The sequence below is a fragment of the Oncorhynchus nerka genome, linkage group LG4 (assembly GCF_034236695.1).
Source record: "Oncorhynchus nerka isolate Pitt River linkage group LG4, Oner_Uvic_2.0, whole genome shotgun sequence".
In the NCBI taxonomy this organism is placed as follows: Eukaryota; Metazoa; Chordata; class Actinopteri; order Salmoniformes; family Salmonidae; genus Oncorhynchus; species Oncorhynchus nerka.
In genome coordinates, this window is record NC_088399.1 from 27,073,337 (window position 1) to 27,091,724 (window position 18,388).

At 41.6% G+C, this 18,388-nt stretch overlaps 2 protein-coding genes across 6 annotated transcripts in view; both read right to left on the minus strand.

Annotated features, from left to right (window-relative positions):
* LOC115125809 (high affinity cAMP-specific and IBMX-insensitive 3',5'-cyclic phosphodiesterase 8B-like) overlaps positions 1–4,231 on the minus strand; it is a 140,380-nt gene extending 136,149 nt beyond the window's left edge. Inside the window, exon 1 of the mRNA XM_065017405.1 lies at positions 3,991–4,231. Within this exon, the coding sequence (XP_064873477.1) occupies positions 3,991–4,041 (51 nt within the window). The 5' untranslated portion in view covers positions 4,042–4,231. The remainder of the gene's footprint in view (positions 1–3,990) is intronic.
* A 539-nt stretch (positions 4,232–4,770) lies between these two features.
* aggf1 (angiogenic factor with G patch and FHA domains 1) lies at positions 4,771–13,157 on the minus strand. 5 transcript variants are annotated; one of them, XM_029651056.2, is made up of 17 exons: positions 13,066–13,157; positions 12,918–12,979; positions 10,836–10,968; positions 9,966–10,174; positions 9,754–9,853; positions 9,411–9,634; positions 9,010–9,141; positions 8,729–8,929; positions 7,409–7,838; positions 7,067–7,178; positions 6,842–6,893; positions 6,651–6,752; positions 6,402–6,573; positions 6,163–6,242; positions 5,701–5,828; positions 5,464–5,563; positions 4,771–5,236 (listed from the first exon to the last, which is right to left on the minus strand). In XM_029651056.2, the coding sequence occupies exons 4-17, from the start codon at positions 10,164–10,166 to the stop codon at positions 5,021–5,023; spliced, it is 2,250 nt and encodes a 749-aa protein (XP_029506916.2). In that variant the 5' UTR covers positions 10,167–10,174; positions 10,836–10,968; positions 12,918–12,979; positions 13,066–13,157; the 3' UTR covers positions 4,771–5,020. The 5 variants fall into 5 exon arrangements, with proteins under 5 accessions (XP_029506916.2, XP_029506915.2, XP_064873481.1 ...); XM_029651055.2 differs by lacking the exon at positions 10,836–10,968; XM_065017409.1 differs by lacking the exon at positions 13,066–13,157 and having other exon boundaries at positions 12,918–12,987.
* Positions 13,158–18,388: the final 5,231 nt, after the last annotated feature.

Here is an 18,388-nt window from a genome sequence, read left to right on the forward strand (position 1 = left end):
AGACCCCGGTCAACAACTGAGCAAGAGGACAAGTACATTAGAATGTCTAGTTTGAGAAACAGACGCCTCACAAGTCCTCAACTGGAAGCTTCATTAAATAGTACCCGCAAAACACCAGTCTCAACGTCAACAGTGAAGAGGCGACTCCGGGATGCTGGCCTTCTAGGCAGAGTTCCTCTGTCCAGTGTCTGTGTTCTTTTGGCCATCTTAATCTTTTCTTTTTATTGGCCAGTCTAACATATGGCTTTTTCTGTGCAACTCCGACTAGAAGGCCAGCATCCCGGAGTTGCCTCTTGACTGTTGACATTGAGACTGTATTAACATTGTCTACACTGTATTTCTGATACATTTGATGTTATGTTAATAAGCAAGATATGTGCTTGCTTTTTATAAGTGACCCCAAACTTTTGAACTGTAGTGTATATATATGTGTGTGTATATACTGTATATACAATACTAGTCAAAAGTTTGGACACACTTGTTCTTAATGTCATCGTTCAGCCACGAATCGGTGAAACACAAGATATTACAGTTTTTAATGTCCAGTTGGTAGGATATACGTGCTTTCAGTTCATCCCATTTGTTTTCCAGCGATTAAACGTTAGCTAGCAGGACAGAAGGCAAAGGCAGATTAGACGTCGCCTGATCCTCACATGGTACCCTGATATTTTTCCGCGAAATCTCTGTTTCCTTCTACAGTGAATGCCAAGGATCTGGGAGTGGTCAGGTGTCTTTAGTATCTCCTTCTCGTCTGACTCATGGAAGAAAAATTATTTGTCTAATCAGAGGTGAGTAATCACAGTTCTGATGTCCAGAAGCTCTTTCGGTCATGACAGACGGTAGCAGCAACATTATGTACAAAACAAGTTACGAACAAGGCGAAAAAACAAAAACAAAATAGCATGGTTGGTTAAGAGCCGATAAGACGGCAGCCATCCCCTCTGGCGACATCTTGCCCACTTGATTTGTGTGCAGGGACTTGAGAGTCTTTCAAAGAGGGAAAGAGAAAGGAAACAACTCTGCTGTTTTTTGAGCCAAGAAGTCCCTATTGTCTGGCAACTAGCTTAGACCTACTGTAAATCAAACAATACCAAGGACAAAACAATCAAATTCTTGGCACAGTGGGGAAACACTGTACACTGCATGATTCCCTTAATCTGATTAGAAGCAAATAGTGTCATATGATCTGATTATATCCAGATTATAAAGTGTAACAGTGGGGTTACATCCACCCATAAAGACCATAAAATATGTCCTTATTATGATACAACCATAGGATAACTTGGTGGGAAAACAACCCCTTAAGAGAAATGTCTATTTTCTGACAGAAATAAGCTACATTTGGTAAGATTTAGATATGTGCATCTGGCTATCCTTATACAAACACATTTTGAAGGGAAATAAGAGGGCAGAATATTTTGTTTTTTTGTTATTCAATAAAAACAAAAACTTTAAAAAGGGGGAAAAACACCCCCCTATATGGGGCAAAATGCCCCCCGAAGATTAGTGTGTCAAAATCCATTATATATGTTTTATTGTGGCATTTTTGAGTAATTTGAGTAAAGTCTTAGTATCTTATTTTAAATATATCAAACATCGGAATAGAATGACATTGCACATCTCACGATTAATATATTTTTATTTTTGCCTTTCCTGTCCAAATCATCCTAAAGTATCTCAAAATTGTGTAACTCAAAGAAGTTACATATAGATTATTTGAACCAATGACTTGTATTGATTGACCTGGGGCATTTTGCCACAAACATACTCACTTTAAATGTTACTATTTTATTAAAAAGTGATTACAATTTATTTCTAACAAAGTTGACTATTTCTCTTTAGACTCCCATACTGGTTTATGTAGAAAAAAAAGGTTATAGATCTAACTTCATTAGATTATATATACACTACCAGTCAAAAGTTTTAGAACACCTACTCATTCAAGGGTTTTTCTTTATTTTTTAAAACAATTTTCTACATTGTAGAACAATGGTGAAGACATCAAAACTATGAATAAACAAAACAGTGTTAATCAAATCCAAATATATTTTTTATTTGAGATTCTTCAAATAGCCACCCTTTGCCTTGATGACAGCTTTGCACACTCTTGGAATTCTCTCAACCAGCTTCACCTGGAATGCTTTTCCAACAGTCTTGAAGGAGTTGCCACATATGCTGAGCACTTGTTGGCTGCTTTTCCTTCACTCTGCGGTATGACTCATCCCAAACCATCTCAATTTGGTTGAGGTCGGGGGATTGTGGAGGCCAGGTCATCTAATGCAGCACTCCATCACTTCCCCTTCTTGGAGGTGTTTTGGGTCATTGTCTTGTTGAAAAAGAAATTATAGTCCCACTAAGCGCAAACCACATGGGATGGCGTATCACTGCAGAATGGTGTGGTAGCAATGCTGGTTAAGTGTGCCTTGAAGTCTAAATAATTCAGACAGTGTCACCAGCAAATTACCCCCACACCATAACACTTCTTCCTCCATGCTTTACGGTGGGAAATACACATGCGGAGCTCATCCGTTCACCCACACCGCATCTCACAAAGACACGGCGGTAGGAACCAAAAATCTCCAATTTGGACTCCAGACCAAAGGACAAATTTCCACCGATCTAATGTTGATTGCTCGTGTTTCTTGGTACAAGCAAGTCTCTTCTTCTTATTGGTGTCCTTTAGTAGTGGTTTCTTTGCAGCAATTTGACCATGAAGGCCTGATTCACACAGTCTCATCTGAACAGTTGATGTTGAGATGTCTGTTACTTGAACTCTGTGAAGCATTTATTTGGGCTGCAATTTCTGAGGCTGGTAACTCGAATGAATTTATCCTCAGTAGCAGAGGTAATTCTGGGTCAACCATTCCTATGACGGTCCTCATGAGAGTCAGTTTCATCATAGCACTTGATGGTTTTTGCGACTGCACTTGAAGAAACTTTCAAAGTTTTTGAAATTTTCCGGATTGACTTACCTTCATGTTTTGGACTGTCGTTTCACTTTGCTTATTTGAGCTGTTCCTGCCATAATATGGACTTTGTCTTTTACCAAATAGGGCTATCTAATGTATACCACCCCTACCTTGTCACAACACAACTGATTGGCTCAAACACGTTAAGAAAATAAATTCCACAAATGAACTTTTAACAAGGAACACATGCATTCCAGGTGACTACCTCATGAAGCTGGATGAGATAAAAAAAATATATATATATTTTTAACCTTTACTTAACTAGGCAAGTGCCAAGAGTGTGCAAAGCTGTCATCAAGGTGGCTACTTTGAAGAATCTCAAATATAAAATATAAACACTTTTTTGGGGTTACTACATGATTCCATATGTGTTATTTCATAGTGTTGATTATCCTTGAATGAGTAGGTGTGTCCAAACTTTTGGTACTGTATGTTAGATCAAAGTAGCACAATCGTTTTGTTGTACTGATTTAAAGAGTTGAGACGGATTACATTTTTTTGTTGAGCATTTTCTTGGGTGACAAAGTGGTTTCTGTGAGAATTACAGGAGGGGGGCGTTTAACCCTGGGGGGCATTTAACTTCAAGCCACCCTATAACCTGAGCCCAAGGGTCCCCTCTGCCCCAATAATTAGTTAAACTGCAATCTCCTGCAAAACTCTTCTCATAGGCTAGTGTATAACACCAAATCAGGCCAAGGGGAACAATTCTTCCCATCATGACAGATTAATTCGTCAGTCTAGTCATATGGAGCTTGTCTAAGTCAATTATGCATATGGATGCCTATAGTAAATAGGCTAAATAACATTAGGTAAAATACTATACGTAAACTCACCAAATTAATGTCTAGGTCATATCAGCAAAGTTTCTTATCAAGGGCAATTCGTGGTAGGCCTGTATAAAAATCCCTAGTCATGGGTTGAAGTCGCATGATAAAAATGGCCAAATCAAATTGTAGTGTTGGAATAGTGTACTTGTACAACATTGTGTTCTCTTCATCATTAATAACTAAAGTTGCCTTACCTTTTGCGGTCCATTGGACAATTCACTTTCTACTGTCGAAATCCGACTCATTTCTTGAACCTGGGTTACGTCCTTTGCGAGTGGTAAAAATTGGATTAATTTCGGTCTAGAAAAGCGCGAAACTGCATCCGCGGTTCTCGGTCGTTGTCCCCATCGAGTTGAGGAATGGATGGCCGGGGACCCGAGAAATTACCGATTTTGAAGTCAGTTAAATTTAAGAGAAACTTTTTCGGGTCCGCTTCTAGGCGTGCAACCGAATTATGTCCATGCAGTCCTAGTGCCGCCGGATTTGAAATTGGTGCTTGTTATGGCCATGGAAAAGTGCACGTGCGTTTTATATTAGCTATCTAGCTAGCATGCTCTTCACCCCCTGAAATAAGGAGTTGATTCACTTTCTTTATGTAATGTAATATCAAATTAAATAAAGGCCTAAAATAATTACATTTTGTACTGCAGACAAAATCAAAACAACATTTTAAGTATGATTGTACAGTTTCAGTGGATATCACAGGCTGCTCAAAAAACTGTTGCTTTACATTCGTTTTTCTTCAAGAGTAAGACATGTCACACATTTGCAGGAACAAGGTTCTTTAGCATATTAAATTATGCAGAACCCAATTCTGTTTCTGCGCCATCCCTCTCTTGGGCAGCAGGTAGCCTAGTGGTTAGAACGTTGGACTAGGTACTTAAACCCACCGTTCCTAGGCAGTCATTGAAAATAAGAATTTGTTCTTAACTGACTTGCCTCGTTAAATAAAGATAAAATAAAAACGCCACGCATTTAATGTTCACACTGCACAGTTCTGAATGACTGGACAGATGGCGCTATGCCACTTTATTGCGGTTGGAATAAAATCTGAGTACCAGCACCATACTCACTCCACTCCATCCTCATTCCAAGAAGTGGATTCAGTCAGTAAAGATAATGCAATTAGACCACCCTGTGTTTCTGTCTGCAGTCAATTACCCACTTCTCCATGGTGGATTGGGTGACTGGCCTTTCTGAGATATAGACTAGAAACATTGGATGTCACTCAGCCACTTCTCCTTTAACCCAGGGTTTGGGTGCTGGGCTCTGCTCCTTCTTGACTGTGGGTGTCTCTGTCTGGCATGTGTCATTAAACCGCTCCCTGGCCTTCTCCCAGTTCCTCTGGGTCTTGGTCCTACTCAGAGTCCCAGCCTCATCCACCGACACAGCAGCACCTGCCCCAAAGCCTGACTGGGACTTCCGGACCTTCAACTGGATCTATGGGAAAACCAGAATGGTTGGAAATATCAGATAAGATGTGTGAGAAAAGTGAGAAAGAACTGGGATGAAATCACAACAGGTGGAGGATATTGGTGTGAAGTTCTGTCAACTTAAAACTATAGCTATTCATTAATCCCTAGTTAAATACTACAGAAAAACTCCCATCTCTGAAAACTGGGAATACTAGGAGAACTCCAACAGAAAGGGGGAAATGTTAAGATTACCGGGTCTTTCATTCCAGCTCCATCTTTGCCCAGGCCTTCTCCTTTCTTCCAGCCCATCTTCTCCAACATCTTCCTTCCCTTGTTGACTTCACTGATCTCACTGGACAAGGAGGGAAACAAGTACAAAAAGAGACAAGACAACTTCAGATCAGTCTAGGACGTGGGAACCACTAGTTCTTACTATATACATGTGCATACGTGGCACACAATGACTCAACCAATCAGATGGCTACGTACACATGTACAGAGGCGGGTGCGTCATCCCGTTGAAAGACTCCCTCGCTGCCCACGGTCTGACGGCGAGACTCAGCCCGGTCCACATACCTGGGGTTCCTCAGGGCTTTATCCTCCTCATACTCAGCGCTCTGTTGGAACAGAGGGAGACAAAGGAGACACTTACTAAACAAAGTAATATACTCACTGCTGTTAGCGACAAGGAAATAAGGTAAACTATGGGACTGCTCAGTCTCTAGTAACTTACATTTCAACAAGACTTGCTTGAGCAAAAACAGAACAGTTTAATTGGATGAAAACTTCTGTCAGATAACATCTTTGTATACACAGAGAAGGTAGGTGGAGATCTGATTGACAAGGACATTTCCAAAAAAGGATTACCAATGAACCTTAGTGAGCAGTAATAAAACAGCAGACGGGGACAACAGATGAAGTTGTAGTGGTGGTGGAAAACCAGTCACTTACCTTCAGGCCATATTTAACCTTCATCTGTTTCAGTTCTTTCTGTCGGAGCAGCTCCTTGTCCTCTTTGGTTGGAGCTGGACCTGAGGAACAACACATCTGGCTAGTTAGAGACTGGGCCATGTGTGTGGCATGGGTAGCTAAGTGTGTAAGCATTGCATTGGTGTTCGGTCTTATACAGACAACGTACAAAGACGGATGCAACACATTAGTGTCCGCAAATTAATCAGGTTGTTCTCTACCGGTCTGTAGTGGTTGGTTCCTCTGGTGTTTGCTGAGGTGAGCCATGACCTGTCCAGGTTCACAGCCGTCACAGGTGTCTGTCCCTGCGTGGATGTGGAAGGACAGAACAGTCTCTCCCATCTTCACCTCATCCCCATGGGTCAGAGGGCAAGGATCACACTTAGCGTTGGGCTGATGGGAGGGAAAACAATCCTGTTACTACTTCACTTTCCAACCAAGGTGTGTGAGTGAGTGCGTGTCTGACCCACCTGTAGGATTCGGTTGCCATTGAGGACAGTTCCGTTCTGACTTCCCTGGTCCACTAGCATGTAGCACTGTTGGTCCTGGTCAAAGTACACCTCTGCATGGAGCTGGGATTTAAATAAAATATATAGAACCCATCAAGATTTAATTTGATGGCCTGCAGAATCTAACAAATAAATGAAATAAGTTGTCATACCTTACTGACTCCCATTTCAGATATACTAATGGCATGGTTCATATCCTTCTCCCTGAAAAGATAAGACTTATGTGAAAACAGTACCTCAAAATGCCACAGGTAGTTTAAACTTAATTTCAGAAATAATGATCTGAGCTCTCATTCCCCCTGGTGGTTAAATAGACAAACTGACCACGCATGGGCCATTCAATCGAAACAAAGCAGAGTCTACAGCGCTGTACTGACCTGCCAATGGTGGCTGGAGAGTCAGCTGTGATGATGAAGAGTGTTCCTGTCTGTAACACTGGAGATCTGACCACTGTCACCCTCACACAGGGTGGCCACACCTTCTCAGCAACTGGGGACACATACACACCATCACATACACTGACATGACAATTCTGCTGAGCAATATTTTAAGTACAGGAAACATTTAGGAAAACAGATGAACAAATATCAGGTGATGTTAGACTTTTGACACAGTGCTTTGTTTCATTCTGCCTTCACCTTTAAAGAAACCCCAGCGAAAAGTGCATAGAAAGCTGACAGGCTAAATAACTCTAAACTGTGTCCGTCCTCGCCTCTCACCTTCCTGACTCTCTATCTCTGACTCTGAGCTGTATTTGGTGGGAGGAGGGGAGGAAGAGGTAGACTTCCATTCTCTCTCCGACTCCGTGATCTCCCCCTCCTCAGGATCATTGTTCCCACTCGAGTCATCACTCTGCGATGCAGACGCTGCTTTAGCCTTCTTCTTTTTCTTGATGAGTTTATCTGATTTAGCCTTCTTCTTCTTCCTCCTCGAGCTGCTCGCATCATCGGAGCGCAACCCGTCCTTCCTCTTCTTCCTCTTCAACGAGCGTTCGGCACTCTTCGCCTGGCGAGTCTTCAAGGAGCGTTTTTTTTGCAGAGGAGTGTCTGGAGTAAGAGACCGGCCCCTATGCCTGCGCGAGCCTGTGCCCCTCTTCGAGATTCGCCGCTCCATCCACTCATCAAGGTCCAGCTCCTCCTTTACAAGGCCCTGTCGGCAGACAGGCAATAAATCAGAGGGGAGGATGCACCTGAAGCATCTCCAGAGAACTCCCTTGGCAGACACAGGACACAATAGGCTTTCTAGGAATTTGGACAGTGAGCTCTCTGCATCAAAACCTCCCTGTATTGTTTTGTGGTCCTTTTTGGATATGGGTCTCAGTTCTCAAAGACAGTAGGCCTGTACTGCATCACAGCAAAGTCAATGTATTGACTCAAGCTGCAATACAATGAAAGTGATTCTCAAAAACGTACTCTTGACCAGACTAAGAGGCCAAATCCCTGAGCTCTGAAACCTGACTTTTTTTTGCACCAAAGCTGTGTTGGCTATACCTCATGTCTGCATGGGGGTCTTTCTGCTGTTAAAGAATTGTTCTAAGTATCTATGTGAGACGTGTACCTCTACGGGAAGCTGAGTTCCAGAAATAGGAAATCTTCATGTTAGCCAGTGAGTTAGTCACGTCTTCTACCTATGACCAGAGGAATAGCATTCAGTCAACTAAACAGCAGCTGCAAGCAATAGCCAAAACCCTGTACTTGACAAAAATGTATCAGACTCAAAAACAAAACTATAGCTGCCGCAGAATGTCTAAAATCACCCCTGCGAGTATTTGACAACTGAGACCACATAGATGATGGTTAAAATGGATCCTAAGAAGTCAATTACAATCTCTAAACTACTGAAGGTGAGATGCTTCAGGAGCCTCATGTCAGCACAAATCAAAAACAGTAAGGATAACAGGTCAGTTGTATACAACAATGAGAAATGTTTAGCTAGTTAAAACATATCAATTATCCCTTCTTAATCCTCTTTTTTATTTTTATGAATTTGCTGTAATTCTCTTGTAGTGTTTCTGGTTCATCTCTAGTACGGTCACCTACCTTATCATCCTGACGGGCGGTTCTCTCTGGAACTTTCTTCCACTTCCTTCCTTTCTTGTCTAGGCTCTTTTTCACCTGGCTGGTCTCTGAGACAGGCTGTACAGTAGGAACCTCTATCCTGGAGTGGAACTGGTACTTGCCACTCTCTGCATCGTAATAGTAGTACATGCCTGTGTTGTTATCATAGTACAACTGACTGGCCTAGGGGAGGGAGACAGTGACACAATTAAAAAGAGTGTTAAATAATGAAATAGTGATCGTGTGTGGGGGTGGTTTCGTACCGAGTCGTAGTAAAAGCCAGTGCTGTGGTCGTAGTACATCCCTGTGGTCTCATCAAACACAAAGCCAGTCTGTGTCATGGCCTGCTCAGCTGTGGCTCTCAGCATGTCTGCTATGGAGCCCGTATCCACTTCCTGCTGGAACAAACACAAGTAAAGAAAGAAAGTTCCCAAACCATTTTTGCACTGTGTCGGTCATCGATCTTCTAGTATTTCTTGTGCTCTTCCAAATAGACATCATGATCATGTTTCAAATAGTCTTCTTTAGCCACGGCCCATGAAGGAGTGATTGTTGTCACGTGTTAGGAAGATCAGCGCAAAAAAAAGGTAGTCTTTTGGAAGACGAGACACCTCACTGTCCTCAGTCAGACTAGATTGAGTGGAGGGACGGTAATCAAACTCGCCTCTGGTTGAGCGGCAGCAATACCACCCTCTACAGACACCTCTGTAATCATCGCTGTGGCGTTGTCTGTCGTCATGTCTGTAGCTGTGTCAGTGGTTGATTCTGCAGCTGTCATCTCTGAGGCATCAGTGGCTTCCTGCCCCTCAGGTGTCACGGTCCCCTGGGTGTCTGTAGTCACACCATCACCCTGGTAGTAGCCTCCTCCATAGTAGTAGTTGTAATAATCTGCAAATAACACAGAAGGATCAATGTATCTGTAAGTGGAGCAACATATAATCAAATTATTCATTTGGATCAATCCCAAACTGCTGGTCCTGGGAATTGGTGGTGGTTACATTGCTCACCAGTTTCTGACCAGGTATATTCCTCTGTCTGTGTCTCAGCTTCAGCTCTCTCTTTCGCCTTTTTCTTTCGTTCATGAATCTCTGCACTAAGCTTGTTGACCTATTGTATCAAATCATGTTAAGGAAAAAAGTAGCACCGTAAGTTGTAAATTCACTCATTTGTGCATATCATATACTTATTTAATGATGGCTAGATTGTTCTTGGTAACTACCTGTTTCCTCAAGTCTTCATTGTAGCCTTCTGTGCTTTTCTGAAGACTCTCAGACTTGGTCAGTTGTTTCTGTAATTTGGTCAGTTCTTTTGTGCAGCTTTTCAGTTCTTGCTTTAGAGACTCTACTTTCTGGCGAAGCTCAGCCACCTCGGAATCCGACCCCTCCTCTCCTCCACTTGCCTTCTCTCCATTTGTCGCCATACTTCCGGCTGTCATTGACACACAGGGTTACAACGTGTAAAGTGATTGCTATAACCATAATATGCTACCATTATTATTTGCTATATTGGTATGCATTAAAGGATAGGCCAGCTCTCAAACTCTAGGCAGCATTCTGCTTTCTCCCTACAGATCTCTGCCATTAGCTTCGCCCACGAGTGCTTCATGTGAACTACAATTCCTATACTGTGTTTTAATGTTTAGAAACATCAACCATCGCTTGCGATACGGCTTTCGAAACATAATGCCCTTATCTTTCATCAGCGAGAAAGAATCCTAAAAAGAAAAACAGATACACTTACTGTAGCAGTTTTGGCAGATCCATACAGCTAAGGGCATCTCCATCTGACAAAACTACACTTCCCGAGTTACGCCTACACAAAGGTGTTCGGGGCATACTAGATAGCTAATTAGCACAGGTATCGCCCGTCTGCCGTCTGTTTTCCCTAAAAATGCGCTGTAACATGGAGATATGGCCGTGTGGGAACACTAACCCTATCAAGGTGTGTATCAATTTAACATTTCATAAACATGTAAAATATTTTACCTTACCGTAAAATACTTACGAGCCCTTAACCAACAATGCAGTTTTAAGAAAATAGAGTTAAGAAAATATTTACTGAATAAACTTTAAAAATGGGGTACCGGTACCAAGTCAATGTGCATGGGTGCAGTCCGGGTGGCCATTTGATCAATTGTTCAGCTGTCTTATGGCTTGGGGGGTAGAAGCTGTTAAGGAGCCCTTTGAACCTAAACGTGGTGCTGCGGTACCACTTGCCAGGCCCTAGAAGAGAGAACAGTCTATGACTTGGGTGACTGGAGTCTGCCAATTTTTTGACACCGCCTAATATATAGGTCCTGGATGGCAGAAAGCTTGGCCCCAGTGATGTACCGGTCATACGGTGACGCAACCGGTCAGGACGCTCTCGATGGTGCAGCTGTAGAACTTTTTGAGGATCTGGGTACCCATGCCAAATCTTTTCAGTCTCCTGAGGGAGAAAGGCATTGTCGTGCCCTCTTCACAACTTTCTTGGTGTGTTTGGACTTGGTGTGTTTGGAGGTGACTCCGGGATGCGGCCTTCTAGGCAGAGTTGAAAAGAAAAAGCCTCATCTCAGACTGGCCAATAAAAAGAAAAGATTAAGATGGCCAAAAGAACACAGACACTGGACAGAGGAACTCTGCCTAGAAGGCCAGCATCGCAGTCGCCTCTTTACTGTTGACGTTGAGCCAGGTGTTTTGCATGGTACTATTTAATGAAGCTGCCAGTTGAGGACTTGTGAGGCGTCTGTTTCTCAAACTAGACTCTAATGTACTTCAAATCTTGCTCAGTTGTGCACCGGGGCCTGCCACTCTTTCTATTCTGGTGTGAGCCAGTTTGCACTGTTCTGTGAAGGGAGTAGTACACAGCATTGTATGAGAAATTCAGTTTCTTGGCAATTTCTCACATGGAATAGCCTTCATTTCTCAGAACAGGAATAGACTGACGTGTTTCAGAAGAAAGTTATTTGTTTCTGGACATTTTTAGCTTGCAATCGAACCCACAAATGCTGATGCCTCAGATACTCAACTAGTCTTAAGGACAGTTTTATTGCTTCTTTAAAATCAGCACAACAGTTTTCAGCTGTGCTAACATAATTGCAAAAGGGTTTTCTAATGATCAATTAGCCTTTTAAATGATAAGCTTGGATTAGCTAACACAACGTGCCATTGGAGCACAGGAGTGATGGTTGCTGATAATGGGCACACCTACCTAATTAGACATTCATTTTTTTATCAGAAGTTTCCAGCTACAGTCATTTACAACATTAACAGTGTCTACACTGTATTTCTGATCAATTTGATGTTATTTTAATGGACAAAAAAAAAGCTTTTCTTTCAAAAACAAGGACAAAAACAAGGACATTTCTAACCTTTTGAACAGTAACGTATTTACCATATCATATGGAGACAGAAACATAAACCTTTTACCTTATCATAAGTAGATATAATTGCAAATGGTTAAATCCTTCCAACTGAAATTTAAAAAAGAACTTACGTTACGAATTGAACTTGACATTTTTCAACCCTTGTATTGGTCATTCTGTTGCGTGCTTTGGTATGTGTCTTCAAGGAGCGAACAAGGAGTACAGGATGGGACTAAGCATGCACCCCCATGTTGAGGATAGGCATGGAATGTGTTTTTACCAGGATCCAGTTGCAGAGGGAGGTGTTTAGTCCCAGGGTCCTTAGCTTAGTGATTAGTTTTGTGGGCACTATTGTGTTGAGCTGGAGCTGATATGAAAGATAAAGGCATAATGCTTCCAAAACCGTACTGCAAGCGATGTATTTTAATGTTCAGACAGAGTATACAGTAGACGCCTTCATCCAATGGCATGTGTAATGTAATGGAACAGAGAGTCATGATCTAGGGTAGGTCTAGGTACTATGGAAAACCTAGCCTAGTTATCACCATCATTTCTGGTGGGCTTTATTCAACAGAATGTTGAATAAACTGTCATTTTAATTTACCTGACGCATGCGCGAACACCATGTACGCAATACGCATGCTTCAGGTGTGAACAAACCGTGAGAGCCACGCACAGACCGAATTTTGCTGTAGGTATTGTCTCATATTACCAACGGCAGAAGGACAAACTAGGATGAAACCAGTATGTTAAGTTCCAATGAGAGTTTGCTCCTTCATTCATATGGTACGTTAGCTATCTGCTAGCGTTAGCTGTGAATGGTCTTACCGATTCGTTTGTTTTCTTCGCTTGGACGAACGCCCTCGTTTCTCTCCGCCAAGAATATCAACCTGAAAGTTGAACATAAACATCTTGTAACCACCATGCATTGCTGACACATCCGACTACATGTTTTGTTGATAATAAAGAAAGTTACAATTGGTACAGTTGATGTGTTTACAATCCACCTCGACCGTGGCCGCCATTTTTTTCAACCAACGTCATTCTATCATCCACCGTACAAGATGCCACAGCTGGCTGAGAGCGCCACTCGTGGTTTGGAGTTTGAATAGGTCGAGTATTTGGAAATAACTCATTATCGCTGGTTGAATAAAAAAATGCATGTATCGCAGAGGTTTGTGTTCTCAAAAATATGTGATGGTATCGATTATCAGTCAAAACATGTTATGCTGTAGAAATGTAAATACTACTGCACTCAATTTACTGTCAATAAATACTTCCACATACAGACCAGCAGGGGTCATGACGAGAATGGCTGTAGAGATTGTGAGCTAAATGTTTGCAGTTATTGTATGTTGTTTGGAAACTCTGCCAAGCATTGCTTTCCAGCTCTTGACTGTTTCGAAATCCAAACATTAGGAAATTCATTTTTTAAGTGTTGTCTCCATAGTAACAACTTCAACAAATCACACAAATGTACACAATGTGTGTGTGTGTGTATATAAATGAACACCAAGTGGGCCTACAGTTGAGAAACTCCATTAAAAGTGACACACTTATTTTTCTTAACTCCTGTGAAGAACATGTTCCCTCCAAATCAAAGTATCAGCAGCAGTAACATCATGCCTGGCCCCTAATGAAGAGTCATAAGCCCTATCCACAACCTACTTGTGTTACTAGAATGTTGGTTATGTAATTGTTATCCTAGCATGTCTGTTTTTCCAGAGGATGGTCTGATGGGATTAGTTTTAACAAACTGCCTCCTGTTATATATTTTTCTCAAATAAAATGTACCATTATGCCTGGAGTCTGTTCGAAGTGTGAAGATAATTAAACTTGTCTAGGCATAGCCTTATATTGGCTTTCAGTTTGGAGAAAGTCAAAATAATATCAATAATACCCATTAACTGTATGCAGACATTTAATTAACTGATGTATTTGGCACAATATTATCCTCTTAATGTTTTAAACGAGAAATAAGCAAGGGGAAAGATAATATGACAAAACATATCATTCATCTGTAGGCCAAGTGAATTAGCACTTTGTTTTAAGCATCAATTTGTTCCCATGTTCTTACCAAACTGTGAGCAGCACCCGTTAAATGCTGTTATACCCCCCTCAGGGATGAAAATTTGCACAGGATAAGTATTATCAGAGGACCTTGAAGTCAGCAGAAAAACAGTAGGTTACTCTGGCTGGAATTATTACTCTCCCACCATGTGAAAATTACTGACATGGCAGATTCGCACAGAACTAAAATGAAGGATGTGGTGTTTTGTGCTCGTGCACCCAACTTCCCCCAGTAAAACTAATCCCGTCAGAATAGGGCTTCACACACACACCAAAGAATGTGACTTCCTGTTACTCCATGAGAGGAAGAAGTCAGCCGCCTTCTAATCTAATGCAAATACAGGCTTAATTAGTTGACTCATGATACAGGTGGAGATAATGTAGGAAGCATAGAGAGCTGGGGAGAACACACACACACACACACACTGGAAGTGTGATGGTGAATGATTCATGTCATGCACAAACCTTTAGATTTAATGCACTCCAACTCCCTTAATTGGTATTTTCATTCCAGGCGTAGTGATGACCTTATTGTATTGCTGCTGAACGTTCAAGGGGCTTCAAGATACGTACAGCCAGGTACCTACCACATGGGCTTCTATCTGTCTCTCTCTATCTCTCTCACACACACAGACACACACACATGTGCATACTCCTCCATACCTCCCTATCTCCTTCCACCCCTGTGTCCTTTGGCTCTTTCCCTCCCTCCATACTTCCATCTTTCCCTCAATCCCTTCCTGTCCTCCACACTATGGGGTGTTAATCCCTCTGTTTTCTGCCCAGACAGCTGAAGTGTGTAGATTATGGGTGTTACTCCGTAAACAGCTTTTAGTTTCCCTAAATCAGGATTCTGCATGCTGTTTCCTAGTCAAATTAATTCACCACACTTCAGTGGTCCAGATACACTTGGCACTGTGTAGAACTGCATCACTGCATCGCCGTGCTTCTACACCTGCATTGCTTGCTGTTTGGGGTTTTTGGCTGGGTTTCTGTACAGCACTTTGAGATATCAGCTGATGTAAGAAGGGCTATATAAATACATTTGATTTGATTTGGATGTTACATGTTGTGCATGTTGTTTCTGACATTGAAATCATTTGAGCTTTTTTGGGGGGAACCTAAATCCAAACAGTGTAACATATATATATTTTGTTTGAGTTCAAAATTGATTAAATATATATATATTAATAATATATATTTTTCTCACCTGTCTACACACAATAGCCCATAATGACAGAGTGAAAACATGTTTTTAGAAATGTTTCCACATTTATTGAAAATGAAATACAGAAATATCTCATTTACATAAGTATTCATACCCCTGAGTAAATTTTTTGTCAATGATCTACACAATATACTCTAATGTCAAAGTGGAAATAAACTTTTTTCCATATTTATGGAAAATAAAACACTGATATCTTGATTAAATACGTTTTCAACCCTTTGAGTCTTCGGCTGAGATACAGCTGTGAGTCTTTCTGTGTAAGTCTCTAAGAGCTTTGCACACCTGGATTGTACAATATTTGCACATTATTCTTTTAAAAATTCTTCAAGCTGGTTGTTGATCAGTGCTAGACAACCATTTTCAAGTCTTGCCATAGATTTTCAAGGTACATTCAGGTACATTCAGGAACATTCAATCTCGTCTTGGTAAGCAACTCCAGTGTATATTTGGCCTTGTGTTTTAGGTTTTTGTCCTGCTGAAATGTGAATTTGTCTCCCAGTGTCTGCTGGAAAGCAGACTGAGCCAGGTTTTCCTCTAGGATTTTGCCTGTGCTTAGCTCTATTATGTTTATTTTTATCCTTAAAAACTCCCCAATATTTGCAGATGACAGGCATACCCATAGCATGATGCAACCAAAATATATGAAGGGTGGTATTCATTGATGTGTTGGATTTGCGCCAAACATAACGCTTTGTATTCAGGATATAAAGTACATTTCTTTGCCACATTTTGTGCAGTTGTACTTTAGTGCCTTATTGCAAACAGGATGCATGTTTTGGAATATTGTCAGTCTATCCTTGTTCTGAGAAATGAAGGCTATTCCATGCGAGAAATTGCCACGAAACTGAAGATCTCATACAAAGCTGTGTACTACTCCCTTCACAGAACAGCGCAAACTGGCTCTAACCAGAATAGAAAGAGGAGTGGGAGGCCCCGGTGCACAACTGAGCAAGAAGACAAGTACAATAGAGTGTCTAGTTTTGAGAAACAGACGCCTCACAAGTCCTCAACTGGCAGCTTCATTAAATAGTACCCGCAAAACACCTGTCTCAACGTCAACAGTGAAAGGCGACTCTGGAATGCTGGCCTTCTAGGCAGAGGTCCTCTGTCCAGTGTCTGTGTTCTTTTACCCATTCTAATCTTTTCTTTTTATTGGCAAGTCTGACATATGGCTTTTCTTTGCAACTCTACTTAGAAGGCCAGCATCCTGGAGTCGCCTCTTCACTGTTGACGTTGAGACTGGTGTTTTGCAGGTACTATTTCATGAAGCTGCCAGTTGAGGACTTGCGAGGCATCTAATGTACTTGTCCTCTTGCTCAGTTGTGCACCGGGGCCTCCCACTCCTCTTTCTATTCTGGTTAGAGCCAGTTTGCGCTGTTCTGTGAAGGGAGTAGTACAAAGCGTTGTACAAGATCTTCAGTTTCTTGGCAATTTCTCCCATGGAATAGCCTTAATTTCTCAGAACAAGAATAGACTGACGAGTTTCAGAAGAAAGGTCTTCGTTTCTGGTCATTTTGAGCCTGTAATGGAGCACACAAGTGCTGATGCTCCAGATACTCAACTAGTCTAAAGAAGGCCAGGTTTATCGCTTCTTTAATCAAGACAAAAGTTTTCAGCTGTACTAACTGTAGTATCTGGGATCTACATCTGTTTATATTAGTTACTATGCTGTTACTAAGCAGTAATGTATTACGGCAGTGTTACGTTACTACACCTAATAGGAAATGCACATGGCACTAGGGTGCCGGGAACTGTAGAGCACGAGGGGTTTTGACCAAACGAAAACTAACTGTACTCCCGTCTCCTGCCTGGTCATTTCTCCACAACACAAATATTACACTAACATCATTGCAAAAGGGTTTTCTAATGATCAATTAGCCTTTTAAAATTATAAACTTGGATTAGCTAACACAACGTGCCATTGAAACACAGGAGTGATGGTTGTTGATAATGGGCCTCTGTACGCCTATGTAGATATTCCATTAAAAAATAAACCGTTTCCAGCTACAGTAGTCATTTACAACATTAACCATGTCTACACTTAATTTCTGATCAATTTGATGTTATTTTAATGGAAAAAATGTGATTTTCTTCAAAAAACAAGGACATTTCTAATTGATGACAAACTTTTGAACAATAAAAAATAAAAGACGGTCATGGAAAATTGAAAATTCCAAAACACGGAATTTAGAAGTATTGACTTTGTTATTATTTTTGAGCAAAATAACACAGTATTAGATATGGTAAAAGGCACAGAATTGAAGTTTGTTAGCTTTAAAATGGCAAAAATGTAGCTCAGCTCCAGGGCAAAATGTGTAGAATTGCAGGACATTTGCTTTAAAACGGCAAAAATGTATCTTAACTCCATGAGGAAATTTGTAGAATATCACACAGCCGGGCCAACCACCCTGCCACGTCCACCACCTAAGCCCCTTTTGATCCAGATAGAACCCTGTTATGGGATGTGTGTGCATGCATGCGTGTGTGTTTGGTTGTATTTCACATCAACCTGTTAGATATTAAGGCCCTGAAACCCTGGCCCATATAGGGAAGTGGAATAAGGGAGAATAGTGGGAGGTAGTGGACGAAAGGAAAGGAGAAGTGCTGACAGACAGGATACAAGGGTACGTCAAAGGGGTGGGGGCTGGGGGGCTGAGGGGCTGGGGGGCTGGGGGGCTGAGGGAGGGCTGGAAGATCCGAGCTGATACTTTTAACTGAATCGCCCAGAATAGCTGTGTTTAGGGGATTAGGGAGGGGAGAAGCAGGTGTCTGCGTGTGGATGACGTCCTCTGTGCGTAGGACAACTTCTCCCGATGAAAACCAGTGCTACACAATGTGAAAATGCTGGATGGTATCATAACGTTTGCATTTATGTGTAAAATTGGAAACATTCTCCTTTCAAATTTTTGTGAGGGAAAGGAGATAAGCATCATTGATAGAGAAGCGATAGGTAAGGTCCCTGCATATCGACATGGATGGGGAGCTTATTGAACTGGTTTTC

Coding starts and splice junctions, on each gene's coding strand:
- aggf1 (XM_029651054.2), bottom strand. CDS start 13,029: ATGTGTCAGCAATGCATGGTGGTTACAAGATGTTTATGTTCAACTTTC. Junction 6,894..7,066: donor TCTCCAGCCACCATTGGCAG/GTCAGTACAGCG, acceptor TTATCTTTTCAG/GGAGAAGGATATGAACCATG. Junction 6,574..6,650: donor ATGGCAACCGAATCCTACAG/GTGGGTCAGACA, acceptor CCCTCCCATCAG/CCCAACGCTAAGTGTGATCC.